A 19,396-nucleotide genomic window follows, 5' to 3' on the forward strand; every position below is an offset into this window, starting at 1 on the left:
TCCTCACCAAGATGATGACTGACCATGCTCTCCTCCTCCTCCTCTTCCTCCTCCCCCCTGTCCTCAGGCTACCCACGCTAAACCGACGGTATGACACTTGTACAGGTACTACCATCTACAACGCATGATAGCAGCTCCTGTTCTTCCTCCTCCTCCTCCTCCTCTCCCTCATTGTCCCCCAATGCACGTTGGGATGAGATGAGGCTGGGCTGAGTGTAATCGCCCGCTACGGCTTCTTGATCCATCTCATCATACTCTGGCTGCAATGCCTCCTCTTTAATTCTCTGCAGAGAGCGTTGCAAAAGACAGACAAGTGGGATGCTGACACTAATGATGGCGTCATCGCCACTCACCATCTTGGTGGCCTCCTCAAAGTTTGTCAGGATGGTACATATGTCAGACATCCAGGTCCACTCCTGAGGTCTTATGTGTGGAGTCTGACCTGAATATCGACGGCCTTGTTGCAGCTGGTACTCCACAACTGCTCTCTTCTGCTCACAAATCCTTTGCAACATGTGGAGGGTAGAGTTCCAACGTGTGGGGACATCACACACCAGTCGGTGTGCCGGAAGCTGCAAACGCTGCTGCAACACAGCAAGGGCGGCGGAAGCTGTAGCCGACTTGCGAAAATGAGCTGACAGGCGGTGTACTTTCACGAGCAGATCTGGCAACTTGGGGTACGATTTAAGAAACCGCTGAACCACGAGGTTAAGCACATGAGCCAGGCATGGTACGTGTGTGATCTCACCTCGCCTCAGAGCCGCCACCAGGTTACGGCCATTGTCACACACGACCATGCCGGGATGTAGGTTCAGCGGTCTCAGCCACAGATCTGCCTGCTCTTTCACAGCTGTCCACAACTCACAAGCAGTGTGAGGTTTATCACCTAAGCTTATGAGTTTCAGCACAGCCTGTTGCCAGCTTGGCGGAGGCAGTACTGCAATGCTTCCAGCTTGTAACTGATGTGGTGATATCTGAGATGGAGGCTGAACATGAGGAGGAGGAGGAAGATGCGCAGGAGCTGTACACTGTGGGGGCATCTCTGACTGACATAGGGCCCGCAATCCTCGGTGTGGGGAGGATGTGTTCCGTCCCAAGGTCCGACTGGGTCCCGGCTTCCACTATGTTTACCCAGTGTGCCGTCAGAGAGATGTACCGTCCCTGGCCACAAGCACTTGTCCACGTGTCCGTTGTCAGGTGGACTCTCCCAGTAACTGCGTTGTTGAGGGCACGGCAGATGCTTTGGGACACGTGCTTGTGTAGTGCGGGGATGGCACACCGGGCAAAATAGTGTCGGCTGGGGACCGAGTACCGAGGGACGGCCACCGCCATAAGATTGCGGAAGGATTCCGTCTCCACCAGCCTAAAAGGCAGCATTTCCAACGCAAGCAGTCGTGAAATGTGCGAATTTAGGACTGTGGCCTGTGGGGCGTTAGCTGCGAATTTCCGCTTTCGTTCAAAGGTCTGGGATATGGACAATTGAACGCTGCGGTGGGACGTGGACGTGGACGTTGATGCTGTTTCTTGAGAAACTGCCATAACAAGTGAAGACTGAGAGGAGGGGGCATCTTTACATGCAGTATGGACAGGGGATTGCCTTGCACACACAACAGGGGGTTCTATTGCACGCACAACAGCGGAAGAAGCAGTGGTGACACCCGCTGACACTGGTCGTGGACCCTGGGTTTCGCCCCAAAAAGTCGGGTGCTTTGTTGCCATGTGCCTGATCATGCTGGTGGTGGTCAGGCTGGTAGTTTTGTCACCCCTGCTGATGCTGGCATGGCAGGTGGAACATATGGCCTTTTTGGGGTTATCAGCAGAGTCTTTAAAAAAATTCCAGACTCTGGAAGACCTACTGCTTGTACTGGCAACGTCCCTCGTGTTGGTGTTACGGGGAACGGTTGCCTGCCTTCTGTCTGCGGCCACCACACTGCTTCTTCCTGCCTGTTGGGGTACTCTGCCTCCCTCCCCCTGTGTGCTGCTGGCCTCACTCTGCATGTCCTCCTTCCACGTTGGGTCAGTTACTAGATCATCCACCACCTCCTCCTCTTCCACTTGCGCACCACGATCCTCCTCCTCACTTCCTGGCAATTGTGTCTCGTCATCGTCCACCTCTTGTGACAGATTGCCAACGTCGACTTCTTGTGGCCGTGGCTGATCAAATATTTGGGCATCGCAACATGGGATCTCCTCTTCCACCACTTCAAGCGTATCAGATGAGGGGCCCAAATATGGAAATGGACCAGTGAACAGCTCTTCAGAGTGTCCAAGTGTGGGATCACTTGCTGTTTGACGACACTCGGCATGGTGGGAGGAAGGAGCATCAGGGTGAGGAGGAGTATGCGGTCGAGACTCACGGCTACTAAGAGTTGACCGTGTGGAAGACAGACCGGAGGTGGTGGTGCCCAGGTAACTGGAAGTATTATCTGCTATCCAATTAATAACCTGTTCACACTGATCAGTTCTCAATACTGGTGTTGTTCTGTGCTTCCCTAGTAATTCGGTCAAGAAGTGGGAGCGAGAAGATGTGGCTGTTGGTTGCGGCACATTTTCACCTTGGCCACGGCCCCGTCCTCTGCACGAACCATCGCCAGAACATCCACTTCCATGTCCCTTGCCACGCGCCTTGCCCATTGTAAATGAAGTAAAATAGCTTACACTTGCACTATCAATGGAAAAAGTGTAATAAAGAGTAGATTAGAACCGTGGAAGAGGAAAACCACAGTTATTGTTTACTGGGGTGTACCACACTTTTTTAAATCGAGATATTTGCGGCTGAACAGTGAGCGACACACTCAAACTGCTTTTTTTTTAGATACCAAAGACCCAAAACTGGATAGTACAGCGATTTGACCCGTGGAACTGCGAAACCATACTGGGATGTCGGGCCTACACAAGACTATTTTCAACAGATATATTTTTGTGTCACAACAGTCAGGAGACACTACTGTTTTTCTTTACGGAAAAAACTACCAAAAGCTGAATAATAGAGATTTTTTACCGTGGGATGGCAAAACCACAGTTATTGTTTATTGGGGTATACCACACTTTTTTAAATAGAGATATTTGTGGCTGAACAGTGAGCGACACACTCAAACTGCTTTTTTTTTAGATACCAAAGGCCCAAAACTGGATAGTACAGCGATTTGACCCGTGGAACTGCGAAACCACACTGGGATGTCGGGCCTACACAAGACTATTTTCAACAGATATATTTTTGTGTCACAACAGTCAGGAGACACTACTGTTTTTCTTTACGGAAAAAACTACCAAAAGCTGAATAATAGAGATTTTTTACCGTGGGATGGCAAAACCACAGTTATTGTTTACTGGGGTATACCACACTTTTTTAAATAGAGATATTTGCGGCTGAACAGTGAGCGACACACTCAAACTGCTTTTTTTTTAGATACCAAACGCCCAAAACTGGATAGTACAGCGATTTGACCCGTGGAACTGCGAAACCACACTGGGATGTCGGGCCTACACAAGACTATTTTCAACAGATATATTTTTGTGTCACAACAGTCAGGAGACACTACTGTTTTTCTTTACGGAAAAAACTACCAAAAGCTGAATAATAGAGATTTTTTACCGTGGGATGGCAAAACCACAGTTATTGTTTACTGGGGTATACCACACTTTTTTAAATCGAGATATTTGCGGCTGAACAGTGAGCGACACACTCAAACTGCTTTTTTTTTAGATACCAAAGACCCAAAACTGGATAGTACAGCGATTTGACCCGTGGAACTGCGAAACGACACTGGGATGTCGGGCCTACACAAGACTATTTTCAACAGATATATTTTTGTGTCACAACAGTCAGGAGACACTACTGTTTTTCTTTACGGAAAATATACCAAAACCTGAATAATAGAGATTTTTTACCGTGGGATGGCAAAACCACAGTTATTGTTTACTGGGGTATACCACACTTTTTAAATAGAGATATTTGCGGCTGAACAGTGAGCGACACACTCAAACTGCTTTTTTTTTAGATACCAAAGGCCCAAAACTGGATAGTACAGCGATTTGACCCATAGAACTGCGAAACCACACTGGGATGTCGGGCCTACACAAGACTATTTTCAACAGATATATTTTTGTGTCACAACAGTCAGGAGACACTACTGTTTTTCTTTACGGAAAAAACTACCAAAAGCTGAATAATAGAGATTTTTTACCGTGGGATGGCAAAACCACAGTTATTGTTTACTGGGGTATACCACACTTTTTTAAATAGAGATATTTGCTGCTGAACAGTGAGCGACACACTCAAACTGCTTTATTTTTAGATACCAAAGGCCCAAAACTGGATAGTACAGCGATTTGACCCATAGAACTGCGAAACCACACTGGGATGTCGGGCCTACACAAGACTATTTTCAACAGATATATTTTTGTGTCACAACAGTCAGGAGACACTACTGTTTTTCTTTACGGAAAATATACCAAAACCTGAATAATAGAGATTTTTTACCGTGGGATGGCAAAACCACAGTTATTGTTTACTGGAGTATACCAGACTTTTTTAAATATATAGATTTGCGGCTGAACAGTGAGCGACACACTCAAACTGTTTTTTTTTTTTAGATACAAATGGCCCAAAATGGATAATACAGAGGTTTGACCGTGGAAGTGCAAAACAACACTTCTGTTTCTCTAGCCTACACCAGACTATTTTCAACAGTTTTATCTGTGTCTGAAAAATCAGAGACACGCTTTTTTTTGGGGGGGGGGGGACGACACACACCAAAAGGTTAATAAGACGGGTATTTGTACAGTGTGAAGGAGGAAAAAAAAAGGAGGATTTAGATGAAAAAAAAAGGATTTTTCCTGGCCCCCGACACCTGGTGCTAAGTCCAGCAATTTCAGCAACAGGAGCACACAAGACTGTAATGCAGCGTTTGCTGGTTTAACCACTGTGTCTCCTATACAGCCTGCCTGCCTGGTATCTGGGATGGATATTAGTCCTGAAAAGGACTTTTTGTTTGTTCTGGCAGCCTTTACAGACCCTACACTAACTATTTCGCAGCTTATATCTCTCCCTAAATCAGCAGCGCTGTCCCTACACTGTCTAATCCGGAGCGACTGTGTCCAAGATGGCGGCGCCCGGTTTTAAATACTCGAGGTGACACTGTGCGGCCAGCCAATCACTGTAATGCCCACAACCAACATGGCTGCAGCATTACAGTGACTGGCTGGCAATCCCTGCATGTTCATTGGCTCTGTAAAGAGCGCCAAACATGCAGGGCGGAGACCCGAGCTCCCGCCCGAGTAACCCAGAAATGCTCGGTGCTCGCCGAACATCCCGAGTAGCGTGATGCTCGGGCGAGTACCGAGCAGTGTCTAGCATGTTCGCTCAACACTAGTTAGGACCCGAATTTGGGTACACTTTGACATTGGTGGGATGGCTTCTACGCTTTTTTTGATCAAAAACGGTGTTTACTAAGTACCTAATGTTATTTATATGCACGATTGCCTTTACTTATTTACAGATAGCAGGGTACATGTTCCTTTTGTTTGTCTTGGGTTTTGATACCAAATATGTGCATTTTTTATTCATTTATATTTTTATTAATGGGGCAAATTGGGGCGATTTGAACTTTTGTTTTTCATCTTTTCATATATTTTTTTTTTTAAATTTCACTTTCTTCTGTATTTTGAAGCTGCGATTGTCTGATAGCTTGTCCTATACATAGCTGTGCATCAGATCTGCTATATATAGTGAAAATTACTATCTCTTATGAACGCCAGCCACAGGAGGAATGTAATTACAGGCCCAAGGGTCCTCTGCAGACCCTCGGCTGTCATGACAACCCATCGTCGTCCCTGAATCACATCACGGGCACGCCGATGGGAGCGTGGAACGACGCCCCCATCCTGCCAGCGTGTGTTAAATGTTGCTGTCAGAGACTGGCAGCGGGATTTAACTGGTTAACAGCCTCTAAATGGAACTGGTAACACAAGATCCACCAAACAGAGGTGATGTCACAGCTAAGCAAGCTCCATCACAATGGCCTTTTCACAGGTTCATTTGGTACTTCAATACAAAAGAAAGGGTGGGAGTCTTGTTGCTATGTACATGTGTTTTTTCCTGAAACAATAGGAAGTTGAAGTCTTAAAGCACCTCAGTGATGTGAAAAAAATAACTGCAATTTTTTAAAAAAAATGCATGTAACACAAAAACCTGATTTAAGAAATAGGTCAGTTTCTAATGATAGCTTCTCTTTAAGCATCAACGTCACAATTCAGAGGCTACTTAGAGTCATGTGAGCACTTACAAGGTGGGGACAGGTGACTCTAATTTCTAATTGTCTGATTTTGCTCTTTTTTTTCAAACTTAACAAAGGGTACCATTATTTGTCTCCTGGTATGGTTTTTCATTCTGTATTCTCTTTTTTCCTGCCAAGTTCTTATACTACTATTTTTTTCTGTATTAAGCATATGAGTTTAAATATGGGCATGAGAAAAACTAAGTGCCCTGTTTGAATTCTATGCTTTTACATACCAGGACATAATAAAAAAATATGGTCCTTAAAAGGTCTTAAAATTAGGTAAATACAGCTGAAAATGAACAAAACAGATGACCAACTACACTGTGTCATTATCTAACGAAAAAAACAAAAACAAAATGCAAAAGCAGTGTGTCAATGAATCAATAGTTTGTAGAACCATCTTTGGCAGCAATAACTTGACGTAATCATTATTTGTTTGACTTTATCAATTTCACATTGTTCTAGAGGAATTTCGGCCAACTCTTCTTTAGATCATTGCTTCATTGAGATTTGCTGGTAAGCTTGGGATCTTGTCCTCTTGGATGCCCTAGTATCGGTTTTAGCTTTTTTTTTATAGATGGTCTCACATTATAAAATATATTGGTATATGCAGTGCGGAAAATAAGTATTTGATACACTGACGATTTTGCAATTTTTCCCACCTACAAAGAATGGAGAGGTCTGTAATTTTTATCGTAGGTGCACTTCAATTGTGAAAGACAGAATCTAAAAAAAAATCCAGAAAATCACATTGTATGATTTTTTACATACCGTATATTCCGGCGTATAAGACGACCTGGTGTATAAGACGACCCCCCTACTTTCCTGTTAAAATATAGAGTTTAGGATATATTCACCGTATAAGACTACCCCTTTTCCAACGCATACCAAACACCGGTAAAAATTAAAAAAAAACAGATTTGAATTTAACATGGTCCTTTTTTAATTTAAATTCTTATGACATGCAGGTATATAGCAGGAAAACTGTCACTCATAAACATATTAAAATAGGGGGGACCCCACGTCATTTTTTGGGGGGGTCCCCCATTCTAATAGCTAGTAAAGGCTAGGTATTCAGCTGGGGGCTGATATTAGTAGCCTGGGAAGCTCCGTGGGTATTACCCCCTTCCCAGACTTCAAACATCTGCCCCAGCCGTCTGCTTAACCTCCGCTAGAGACTATAATGATGGTGGATCCCACGCCAATTTTCTTTTTAAAAAATCCTTTATTTTAACACTAAATGACAATTGAGGGGTTAATAAAGATGCAGTCCCTAAATTATTATTAATTTTGTAATTAATTTTTCCCAAAAATGTTGACGTGGGCTTCGCCATATTTTTGTGTCCAGCCAGGTACAGCAGGCAGGAACGGGCTGCCCCCAACCACCAGCTGCCTATTTGTACCTGGCCGGACACAACAATATAGGGAAGCCCTTTTTTTTTTAATTATTTCATGAAATAATTAAAAAAAAAAGACGTGGGGCTTCGCCCTATTTTTGTGTCCAGCCAGGTACAACTAGGCAGCTGGGGGCTGGAATCTGCAGCGCAGGGAGACCCAAGCTTTCTGGGCCCCCCCCGCTGCAAATTGCAGTCCGCAGCCACCCCGGAAAATGGCGCGTTCATAGAAGCGCCATCTTCTGGCGCTGTACCCAACTCATCCAGGGCCCTGGTGCGGTGGCTCACTGGGTAATAAAGGGGTTAGGGCCAGCTTGGCATTATCAGCTGGCCCTAAGCCCGAAATTCATGGGGTCACGCCAATATTAGACATGACCGCCATGAATTTCTAGTAAAGTAATTAAAAAAAACACAACACCCAGAATAAAGTCCTTTAATTGAAATAAAGACACAATTTTTTAATGTTCTAAATTAAACCATACTTACCATCACGCCCATTCCAGCTGAAGCCAACGATCTCCTGCAATAAAAGTAAAATAATAAAGCAACCTCATCCTTACCTTTCCATGGTTCCCAGGACCGGTCCAGCTCTGCTACATTCACATGACAGGCTGCACCGCAGCAGAACGCTGCCGTTCAGCTTGCCATGCGGCAGACACTGAGAAGCGCAGGCATGCTTGTGCTCCTCAGTGTCTGACTGTGACGGCATCCAGATGAGCCGAGATCATGTCCAATGAACTCGGCTCACCTCATGCACGTCACTGACAGCGTGGGAAAATTCTCCTGCTCCCCGCATGCGCAGTAGAAGTTTCCCACGCTGTCAGTGACGGACGTCCAGGAGGTGAGCTGAGTTCATTGTCGGCTCATCTGGATGCCGTCACAGCGAGACACTGAGGAGCGCAAGCATGCCTGCGCTTCTCAGTGTCTGCGGGATGAGAGGCTGGATGGCAGCGTTCTGCTGCGGTCCAGCCTGTCATCTCGATGTAGCAGAGCTGAAGCTGTCCTGGGAACCATGGAGAGGTAAGGATGAGGTTGGTTTATTATTTTTCTTTTATTGCAGGAGATCGTTGGCTTCAGCTGGAATGGGCGTGACGGTAAGTATGGTTTAATTTAGAACAATAAAGAATTGTGTCTTTATTTCAATTAAAGGACTTTATTCTGGGTGTTTGTGTTTTTTTTAACTTTGACTATGGGGTTAGTAATGGGGGTGTCTTATAGACGCCTCTCCATTACTAACCTGGGCTTGATGTCAGCTGGCATTATAAGCTGACATCAACCCCAACCCTATTACCCCCTGCCACCGCACCAGGGCAGCGTGGAAGAGCGAGGCTAAGGGCCAGAATTGGCGCATCCTATGGAAGCGCCATTTCTGGGGCGGCTGATGGCTGGTGTTTCTAGCCTGGGAGGGGGCCAATATTCATGGCTCCCTTCCTGGGCTATTAATATCAGCCCCCAGCTGTCTGCCTAGCCTTTGCTAGCTATTAAATTAGGGGGGACCCCACGTCATTTTTTTTGGGGGGTCCCCCATTTTAATAGCTAGTAAAGGCTATGTATTCAGCTGGGGGCTGATATTAGTAGCCTGGGAAGCTCCGTGGGTATTACCCCCTTCCCAGGCTTCAAACATCTGCCCCAGCTGTCTGCTTAACCTCCGCTAGAGCCTAAAATTAAGGGGAACCCCACGCCAATTTTTTTAATAATAAATCCTTTATTTTAATACTAAATGACAAGTACAGTAACCAACACTATCACTGTACTTCATATATATGTGACTGACATGTTTCTATCTATCTAATCTATGTGTGAAGCTCTATTCTGTCTGTTATAAATTGTCGGGTACCGCTGCTGAATTGCCGGCCGGCTTTTTTAAAGAGACGGTGCATGAAAACACTATTATTTGTTTTAATAAATCCTTTACACTAAATGACAAGTACAGTAAGCAACACTGTCACTGTACTTCATATATATGTGACTGACATGTTTCTATCTATCTAATCTATGTGTGAAGCTCTATTCTTTCTATTCTAAATTGTCGGGTGCCGGCTTATGCCGCTGCTGAATTGCCGGCTTTTCATATATTGTCACAGAAGCGATGCGAACTTCCCAGCTCCGGACACAGCGCAGCGCTTCTGTGACAAGTGAAAGCTGTCGGCACAGAAGCCCTGCGCTGTGTCCGGAGCTGGGAATACGCAGCGATGTGTCAGTTTCAGCACAGAAGCGCTGACTGTCTGGACCTACCGCCGCCGTATTTTAACTCCCTCCACCTTATATTAACTCCGACATGGCAGGGATACGGCCACGGCAGCTTATTAACACCCCCAGAGTATCCCCGCATGTCAATTTCTGAAAGTTTAAAAGCATTACCGGCGTATAAGACGACCCCAGACTAGACAGAAGATTTTTCAGTCTTCAAAAGTCGTCTTATAGGCCGGAATATACGGTAAGTAATTAGCATTTTATTGCATGAAATAAGTATTTAATATAACAGAAAAACAGAACTTAATGTTTGTGTACAGAAACCTTTGTTTGCAATTACAGAAGTAAGTCGTTTCTAGAGATGAGCGTTGTTCTACTCGAACTGTTCGCCAATCTCAAATTCGAGCTGTTTTGGGCGGTGTTCGAGCCGGTCGGCGAACACGAACAATTTGAGAAAAATTCGGCTGTTCGAGGTTATGTTCGATAACTGTTCGTGCACCAAAATCATAACTGGATTTTTTCTCAGTAATGATGAAAATTAATGTTAATACGCAGTTTGAGTGTACAGCGGGGTGGGGGGAGGGGCAGGGGATGGATCTCTGCAGGAACAATGAAGATCTCCATTTTTTTTTTCTCTTTCCCGCATTTACAGTGGGGAGGTGCAATCTGTCAGCCTATCAGCAGCGCACACACGGAGCGAAGTGCTTTTTTTCACACAAGCAAGGGCATGTGTGATTGGCAGTGTATGTCACATGTCCTTGCCCTATAAGACCAAGCCATTTTCCCCGTCGCCACCATTTTCTCACTGCTGCAGCTGCGTGTTAGACGGCACCGCTGTTGCTGTGTGCGCTATACCTTGTTAATTTCAAGCCAATTTTCGCACAAATATACAGATAGCTTGGGAGTAGGGAATAGTTGTGATTGCAGTCCTTTTAAGGACTAGGTTACAGCATTTCCTACGACTTTTATCAGGCAGGTCTGTGCTCTTAAATAGATAGGTTGTGGGAGTAAAGACTAATTGTAATTGGAGTCCTTTTCAGGACTAGGTTACATCAGTTCCTATCAGTTTTTGCCAGGCAGGTCTGTGCCAGTGCTGTGCAAGTTTTTTTCACAGCATTTGGCTGAATCTAGCAAAGCTAATCCTTTTTGGCCTATTGCAGAGTGTGTTAGTCAGTGGAGTAGCCTATCTGTGTTGCAAGATATACCACCTGTGTATAGAATACCAATTTTTTTACTGCACCTAGTGAAGTAAAATCTTTTGGGCATAGCATCATTCTATTAGTCCATCTATACTGACCTCCATCAGGTTGCAAACTGAATCTAATTTTTTTCTGCATCTAGCTCTGAAAAAATATTTGGCCTTCTAGCAGTGTGTCGGACTTTCTCTATTAGTCCATCTATACTGACCTCCATCAGGTTGCAAATTCAAAATAATTTTTATCTGCATCTACAGTACCTCTGAAAAAATATTTGGGCTTCTAGCTGTGTGTGGGACTTGTTGTATTAGTCCATCTATACTGACCTCCATCAGGTTGCAAACTGAATATATTTTTTTCTGCATCTACCTCTGAAAAAATATTGGGCTTCTAGCTGTGTGTGGGACTTGTTGTATTAGTCCATCTATACTGACCTCCATCAGGTTGCAAACTGAATATATTTTTTTCTGCATCTACCTCTGAAAAAATATTGGGCTTCTAGCTGTGTGTGGGACTTGTTGTATTAGTCCATCTATACTGACCTCCATCAGGTTGCAAACTGAATATAATTTTTTTCTGCATCTAGCTCTGAAAAAATATTTGGCCTTCTAGTAGTGTGTCGGACTTTCTCTATTAGTCCATCTATACTGACCTCCATCAGGTTGCAAATTAAAAATAATTTTTATCTGCATCTACAGTACCTCTGAAAAAATATTTGGCCTTCTAGCAGTGTGTCGGACTTTCTCTATTAGTCCATCTATACTGACCTCCATCAGGTTGCAAATTCAAAATAATTTTTATCTGCATCTACAGTACCTCTGAAAAAATATTTGGGCTTCTAGCTGTGTGTGGGACTTGTTGTATTAGTCCATCTATACTGACCTCCATCAGGTTGCAAACTGAATATATTTTTTTCTGCATCTACCTCTGAAAAAATATTGGGCTTCTAGCTGTGTGTGGGTCTTGTTCTATTAATCCATCTATACAGACCTCCATCAGGTTGCAAACTGAATATAATTTTTTTCTGCATCTAGCTCTGAAAAAATATTTGGCCTTCTAGCAGTGTGTCGGACTTTCTCTATTAGTCCATCTATACTGACCTCCATCAGGTTGCAAATTCAAAATAATTTTTATCTGCATCTACAGTACCTCTGAAAAAATATTTGGGCTTCTAGCTGTGTGTGGGACTTGTTGTATTAGTCCATCTATACTGACCTCCATCAGGTTGCAAACTGAATATATTTTTCAACATCTACCTCTGAAACTCTGAAAAAATATTGGGCTTCTAGCTGTGTGTGGGAGTTGTTGTATTAGTCCATCTATACTGACCTCCATCAGGTTGCAAACTGAATATATTTTTTTCTGCATCTACCTCTGAAAAAATATTGGGCTTCTAGCTGTGTGTGGGTCTTGTTCTATTAATCCATCTATACAGACCTCCATCAGGTTGCAAACTGAATATAATTTTTTTCTGCATCTAGCTCTGAAAAAATATTTGGCCTTCTAGCAGTGTGTCGGACTTTCTCTATTAGTCCATCTATACTGACCTCCATCAGGTTGCAAATTCAAAATAATTTTTATCTACATCTACAGTACCTCTGAAAAAATATTTGGGCTTCTAGCTGTGTGTGGGACTTGTTGTATTAGTCCATCTATACTGACCTCCATCAGGTTGCAAACTGAATATATTTTTTTCTGCATCTACCTCTGAAAAAATATTGGGCTTCTAGCTGTGTGTGGGACTTGTTGTATTAGTCCATCTATACTGACCTCCATCAGGTTGCAAACTGAATATATTTTTTTCTGCATCTACCTCTGAAAAAATATTGGGCTTCTAGCTGTGTGTGGGACTTGTTGTATTAGTCCATCTATACTGACCTCCATCAGGTTGCAAACTGAATATAATTTTTTTCTGCATCTAGCTCTGAAAAAATATTTGGCCTTCTAGTAGTGTGTCGGACTTTCTGTGGCACCCCAGGGGTCTGGTCTCCACAGTAATAGAGATATTATGTCTGAGAGCAGGTGGGAGGTCTCTTGGTCAGGAATCCTATGCATGCAACACCTCCTGCCCAGTCCTGGGAGGGGAAGAACTTCCCCTATATAAAGCTGGGGCTGAGGCAGGGTTAGTGAGTAGAGTAGAGTTGAGAAGAAGAGAAGCAGCTATAGGAAAGAGAGATCAGGAGCTCTGGGGAAGTCGTGCTAAAAGGAATCAGGGGCTGGCAGCTGTAGAGCTCGCCCTGATTGAAGAGTTACCACCGGACCCGGAGTCCGAGGCTGTGGGGGCTAATCCTTACCCAGCAGCAGAAACCGACCGGCAGGGGATTTCAGGTCCTCTGGCCAAGAAACCCGAAGGCACGGTCACACGCGTGGGACCAGCACCGCCGTCGTGGAGCGGAAGCCACTAGAAGGCCCCGAGTCACCGGCCATACGGGTGAGCACCACACGGTACACTCAGGGACGTGGGCTACTTTTACCCGCCTCTAGCAAGGTAGCCTGAAGAGTACAATTAGTTGGGGAGGCCTACAACTCCGCCTGGCCAGGGGAGATCCCATCTGATCAAAGACTGACCAGGCCCCGATCGCTAGCCAGTACTCCGGGAGGGTCTATCTTTATCACCAGTAAAGACCCTGAACTACACCGCATCGTCTCTGAGTGGTTCCTGCTACCCCCATCATCCACGTCGGCTGCCCTGAGGCCATACCCCTCCCGTTGGGGGTTATACCATCCACGCTGCACCATCCTTCCACCGGCCTCAGCGGTCTGCCCTGCAGCGGCAGCACCATAGCTGCATTCAACGGGTGGCGTAGTCGTCCTACATCTACTGCTAATATACTCAGCCACTCAGCTTGACTCCCTGGGCACGGACCGGGTCACCGCCACGAGACTACTACCCCTATCAGATCCGGCTCCGGGTAAGCTCCCGCGTGCGCAACGCTACTCAGCACAGGCCCAGGGGCGCGTCATTTCTCTATTAGTCCATCTATACTGACCTCCATCAGGTTGCAAATTAAAAATAATTTTTATCTGCATCTACAGTACCTCTGAAAAAATATTTGGCCTTCTAGCAGTGTGTCGGACTTTCTCTATTAGTCCATCTATACTGACCTCCATCAGGTTGCAAATTCAAAATAATTTTTATCTGCATCTACAGTACCTCTGAAAAAATATTTGGGCTTCTAGCTGTGTGTGGGACTTGTTGTATTAGTCCATCTATACTGACCTCCATCAGGTTGCAAACTGAATATATTTTTTTCTGCATCTACCTCTGAAAAAATATTGGGCTTCTAGCTGTGTGTGGGACTTGTTGTATTAGTCCATCTATACTGACCTACATCAGGTTGCAAACTGAATATATTTTTTTCTGCATCTACCTCTGAAAAAATATTGGGCTTCTAGCTGTGTGTGGGACTTGTTGTATTAGTCCATCTATACTGACCTCCATCAGGTTGCAAACTGAATATATTTTTTTCTGCATCTACCTCTGAAAAAATATTGGGCTTCTAGCTGTGTGTGGGACTTGTTGTATTAGTCCATCTATACTGACCTCCATCAGGTTGCAAATTGAATATAATTTTTTTCTGCATCTAACCCAGCCAATAGTTTTGGCCTAATACCACAGTTTGGCCACTCAGCTCTGCTCAGTTACCATCCATTGTTTTTTTGTGCAAACAACTCCAGAGTTGTGAATTAGTTAACCACCAAAATGAGTGGAAAAAGGCCTGCTGCTGGTGGAAAGGGGAATAGGCGTGTTGGGAAGGGGAAAAAAGGTTGTGTCCGTGGGGTAGGTGTTAAAGCAACAGTAACATCTGCAGAAGAAAGACCATCTTCCAGCCAAACTAAAATGTCTACTTCTTTTAGCGGAAAATGTGATAAGATCCCTTTCTTACGGCCACGCCAATCGCTACAAATTCCAGATGAGGCACAAAAACAGCAGGTGCTTCAACGGATATCACGTGCTCCTTTAAGAGGGCTCTCCTCCACATCAACTTCAACATCACAAATACTCCAGTCCTCAAAGGTGTCACCCCAATCGCACTTGCTTCCTCACAGCTCCCAAATCTCCAGCTGCCCATCTGAGTATGAGGTAGAACAGATGGTTGAGTCTGCAGAGCTGTTTACTCATACTATAGCCTGGGAATCAGAGGTCGACTCCAGCGCTTCTGTGAATCCAGACGAGGAAATGATCTGCACTGATGCCCAGAATCTTTATGAGTCGGATCCAGGACCAGACGCAGAAGGTTCTGACCATAATTTAGACCCTCATTCCCAAACTGTAACTCCTGTTGGTGGAGACAATGAGGAAGACGATGATAAGACTCAAATACCTGATTGGAGCGACAACTTTAGTTTTTTGTCAGGGCAGGAACAGGTTGGCTCTGAGGACGACGGGTGTGATAACACACAGGGTGATGATGATGAGGTTGGAGATCCCACTTACTGTCAACCCACAGTCAGCCAAGAGATGAGGTCAGCAGAGGAGGTGGAGGAAGATGCTAGTGACGACGAGGTCAGGTTGCGCCTTCCTGGACAGAGACGTACTACTGGAAGCACGTCAACAACTGCATCCTCAAACACAACTCTGCCTCTCACCACAAGTCGTGGTGGCTCTTCAGGTCGCATGGGTGCTAAGCCTTGCATAGCCTGGGCATTTTTTCAGATCGATAAAGATGACCCAACTCGTGTTATCTGTAACATTTGTCAGCAAAAGCTAAGTAGAGGCCAAAAAATACATAGTTTGAGTACTTCATGCATGAACCGGCACATGGACATGAAGCATAAGTTGCAGTGGGAAGCTCAGTGTGCTACAATGCGGCCTAGCCGGCCGGGCCAACCACCGTCTGCCATATCTTGTGCATCCGCGGCCTCTTCATCCTCTGTGACTGGGGGGACAGCAGTCACACCTGTTTTGGGGCGCAGACCTGCCACCTCTTTACCTGCAACAGCCAGCGTGATTGGCAGGTCATCATTTTCTTTGGAGGTGGTAACACCAGCTGGTGTTGAGCGCTGTCCGACATCGATAGCACCACCTTTGGATCAAGGCAACCTAACATGTCCGCCTGCATCTTCCTCACAGACCGGCAGTTTGCCGGGGACACCCTTATCAACCCCGTCTAAGCACAATAGCCAGCCCTCGGTCCCTCAGATGTGGACAAGTAAAAGACCATTTCCTCCTAGCCATGAGAAAGCTAAGAGGTTGAATTTCACCATCTGCAAGCTCTTGGCTACAGAAATGCTGCCTTTCCGCCTGGTGGACACAGAGGATTTTCGAGACCTTATGTCCGTCGCAGTGCCCCAGTACCAGATGCCCAGTCGGCACTACTTCTCAAAGAAAGGTGTGCCTGCGCTCCACCAGCATGTCGCACACAACATCACCGCTTCTTTGAGAAACTCTGTGTGTGACAGGGTGCATTTCACCACAGACACTTGGACGAGTAGGCATGGACAGGGGCGTTACATGTCGCTGACTGGGCACTGGGTAACTATGGTGACAGCAGGACAAGGGGCTGCTGTCCAAGTCTTGCCGTCCCCACGAGTTGTGCGTCAATCCTCTTTATGTCAAAGTTCCTCCACTGCTTCTGCCTCCTCAACCTCCTCTTGGTCTTCCACCTGCACCCAAAGCCTGTCTGGTCATGCCACAAGCTTTCTAACTGCGCAGAAGGGATCCTGCACACCTCCTTACTATGCTGGCAGTAGGGCTCAACGTCATCAGGCGGTTTTTACTTTGAAATGTCTGGGAAATGTGAGTCACACAGCTGAGGAGTTGTGGTCAGCTCTGGAGAACCAATTTCATGAATGGTTGTCTCCACTGGACCTGAAACCAGGGAAGGCCGTGTGCGACAATGCTGCAAACCTGGGTGCGGCCCTTCGCCGGGGCAATGTCACACACGTGCCTTGTATGGCTCACGTGTTGAACCTGGTTGTCCAGCAATTTTTAGCCCACTTTCCCAGACTAGATGGCCTTCTGCAGAGGGCACGGTCGCTGTGTGCTCACTTCCGCCGTTCGCATCCCGCAGCTCAGCGACTTACATCTCTACAGAAGTCGTTGGGCCTGCCACTTCACCGGCTAAAATGCGATGTGCCTACCCGGTGGAATTTAACTCTGCACATGTTGCAGCGACTGTGGCAGCACCGACAAGCCCTGGTGCAATACGTTCTGACGTATAGCCTGGGCCAACGAGATTCAGAGGTGGGGCAAATCACGCTGGAGGAGTGGTCTCAGATCAGGGACCTATGCACCCTTCTGCACAGTTTTGAAATGGCGACGAAGATGTTTAGTGCTGACGATGCCATTATCAGCATGACTATTCCGGTGATTTACATGCTGGAGCACATGTTAAACAGAATTCGGAGTCAGGTGGTGGCACAAGAGGAGGTGGAGGAAGTAGAGGAGGAGGAGTTGTATGCGGAAGGGCTAACATCTGCAAGGTCCAGACGGTCGGCAGCACCAAGGCGGCAGGCATGTGAGGGTGGGGGAGATGGTTTTACCAGGGCGCATGGTAGCAGCCAAACTAGTGAGGAAGGTGCAGGAGCCCAGGAAGAAGTGGAGGACGAACTGATGGAAGACTCATCAGATGAGGGAGAACTTGATCACATTTCTGTTGTGCGAGGTTGGGGGGAGAGGACAGAGGAAGGAAGCATGATTGTTACCTCGCCACCAACACAACAGGGACTTGGTGCTCCTGGATGCGCAACACACATGAGTGCCTTCTTGCTGCACTACCTGCAACATGACCCTCGAATTGTGAGAATTAGAAATAATCCTGACTACTGGGTTGCCACACTGTTAGATCCCCGGTACAAAAGTAAATTTGCAGAAATTATTCCTGCCATAGAAAGGGATGCACGCATGCAGGAGTATCAGCAGAGACTGTTGCAGAATCTTACATGTGCTTTTCCACAAAATACCAGTGGTGCACGTAGTGAATCTCACAGTTCCAACTTGCCAACCGTGGGACCGTCAAGTGTTCAGCACTCAAACCGTAACAGAACCACAGTATCTGCTGGTAACATCAATTTTGCGGAATCATTTCACCACTTTTTTAGCCCATCCTTTGCAAGGCCACAGGAGACAAGAAGTCTGACACATAGTCAACGCCTAGAGACGATGGTACAGGAGTATCTCCAAGTAAACATTGAAGCCACGACTGTGTCACTGGACCCTTGCTCTTTTTGGGCTTCCAATCTGGATAAATGGCCGGAGCTAGCCACTTACGCCTTGGAGATCTTGTCATGCCCCGCAGCCAGTGTTCTGTCTGAACGTGTGTTCAGCGCTGCTGGTGGTGTGCTGACAGATAAGCGCACGCAGCTCTCCACTGATAATGTAGACAGACTCACGTTCATAAAGATGAACAAATCATGGATCCGAAACGACTTTTCTACCCCTGTGTCATCCTGGGGAGAGTAAAAGCTTGATGATTGGTTAAAATCACCCTACCAACCGTTTTAAGCTTTCAAATTACTAATCATGTTTATCTGTATCTTGACTGGAAAATAATTTGGGCTTTGTAGCAGTGTGCAGCACTGATCCTATTAGGCCATCTATACTAAAGCTTCACCAGATTTAAAATTAAAAATAATTTTTAGCTGCATCTAGCCCGGAAAATAATTTTGGGGCTCCGAGATGCGCAAGACACATAAGTGCCTTCTTGCTGCACTACCTGCAGCATGACCCTCATATTGTCAGAATTCGAAGTAATCATGACTACTGGGTTGCCACACTCTTAGATCCCCCAAACTTTTCGATCAACCTTTTCATTTTAATAAAGACCAAAAAAATGGTCATTTTTGAAATTATAAGCATTAGCAGGTTGTTAGAAACTGAAATCAAACAGTTTTCAACTCAAAACTTTATTGTAGGTGATGTTACATTTTCACATAGGACCCCTTGTTCGAAAGGAGCTTCTGAACTCTCTCGTCCATTGAATTTGTCAGGTTTTGGATGGTTTCTGCTTCAATTGTTTTGCATGAGGACAGAATACCCTCCCAGAGCTGTTGCTTAGATGTGAACTGCCTCCCGCCATCATAGACACTCCTTTTAATGATGCTCCAAAGGTTCTGAATGGGGTAGAGGTCAGGGGAGCATGGGGGTCACACCATAAGTTTGTCCCCTTTTATGCCCATATCAGCCAGAGATGCAGATGTTTTATGTGCAGCATGAGATGGTGCATTATCATGCAGAAAAATGATCTTGCTGTGAAATACACGGTTCTTCTTCTTGAACCATGGCAGGAAGTGCTGTTTGAGAAAATCCACATACATTATGGAGTTCATCTTTAGCGCCTTCAGGGATCCTAAAGGGGCCGACAATCTCTCTCCCCATGATTCCAGCCCA

General features: G+C 45.6%; 1 protein-coding gene across 6 annotated transcripts in view; it reads right to left on the reverse strand.

Annotated features, from left to right (window-relative positions):
* The window catches only part of MFSD4A (major facilitator superfamily domain containing 4A), a 210,166-nt gene that overhangs the window by 29,323 nt on the left and 161,447 nt on the right, over window positions 1-19,396 (reverse strand). For 2 of the 6 annotated variants that reach the window (XM_073666964.1, XM_073666968.1), the window contains one exon: window positions 7,053-7,106. The exons of the other annotated variants lie outside the window; for them this stretch is intronic. In XM_073666964.1, the coding sequence (XP_073523065.1) occupies window positions 7,053-7,106 (54 nt within the window). The remainder of the gene's footprint in view (window positions 1-7,052; window positions 7,107-19,396) is intronic. 6 annotated transcript variants of the gene reach the window in all.

This window comes from Phyllobates terribilis, unplaced genomic scaffold (genome assembly GCF_046119375.1).
Source record: "Phyllobates terribilis strain yellow unplaced genomic scaffold, ASM4611937v1 Scaffold_2__4_contigs__length_985480577, whole genome shotgun sequence".
NCBI classification, from domain to species: domain Eukaryota; kingdom Metazoa; phylum Chordata; class Amphibia; order Anura; family Dendrobatidae; genus Phyllobates; species Phyllobates terribilis.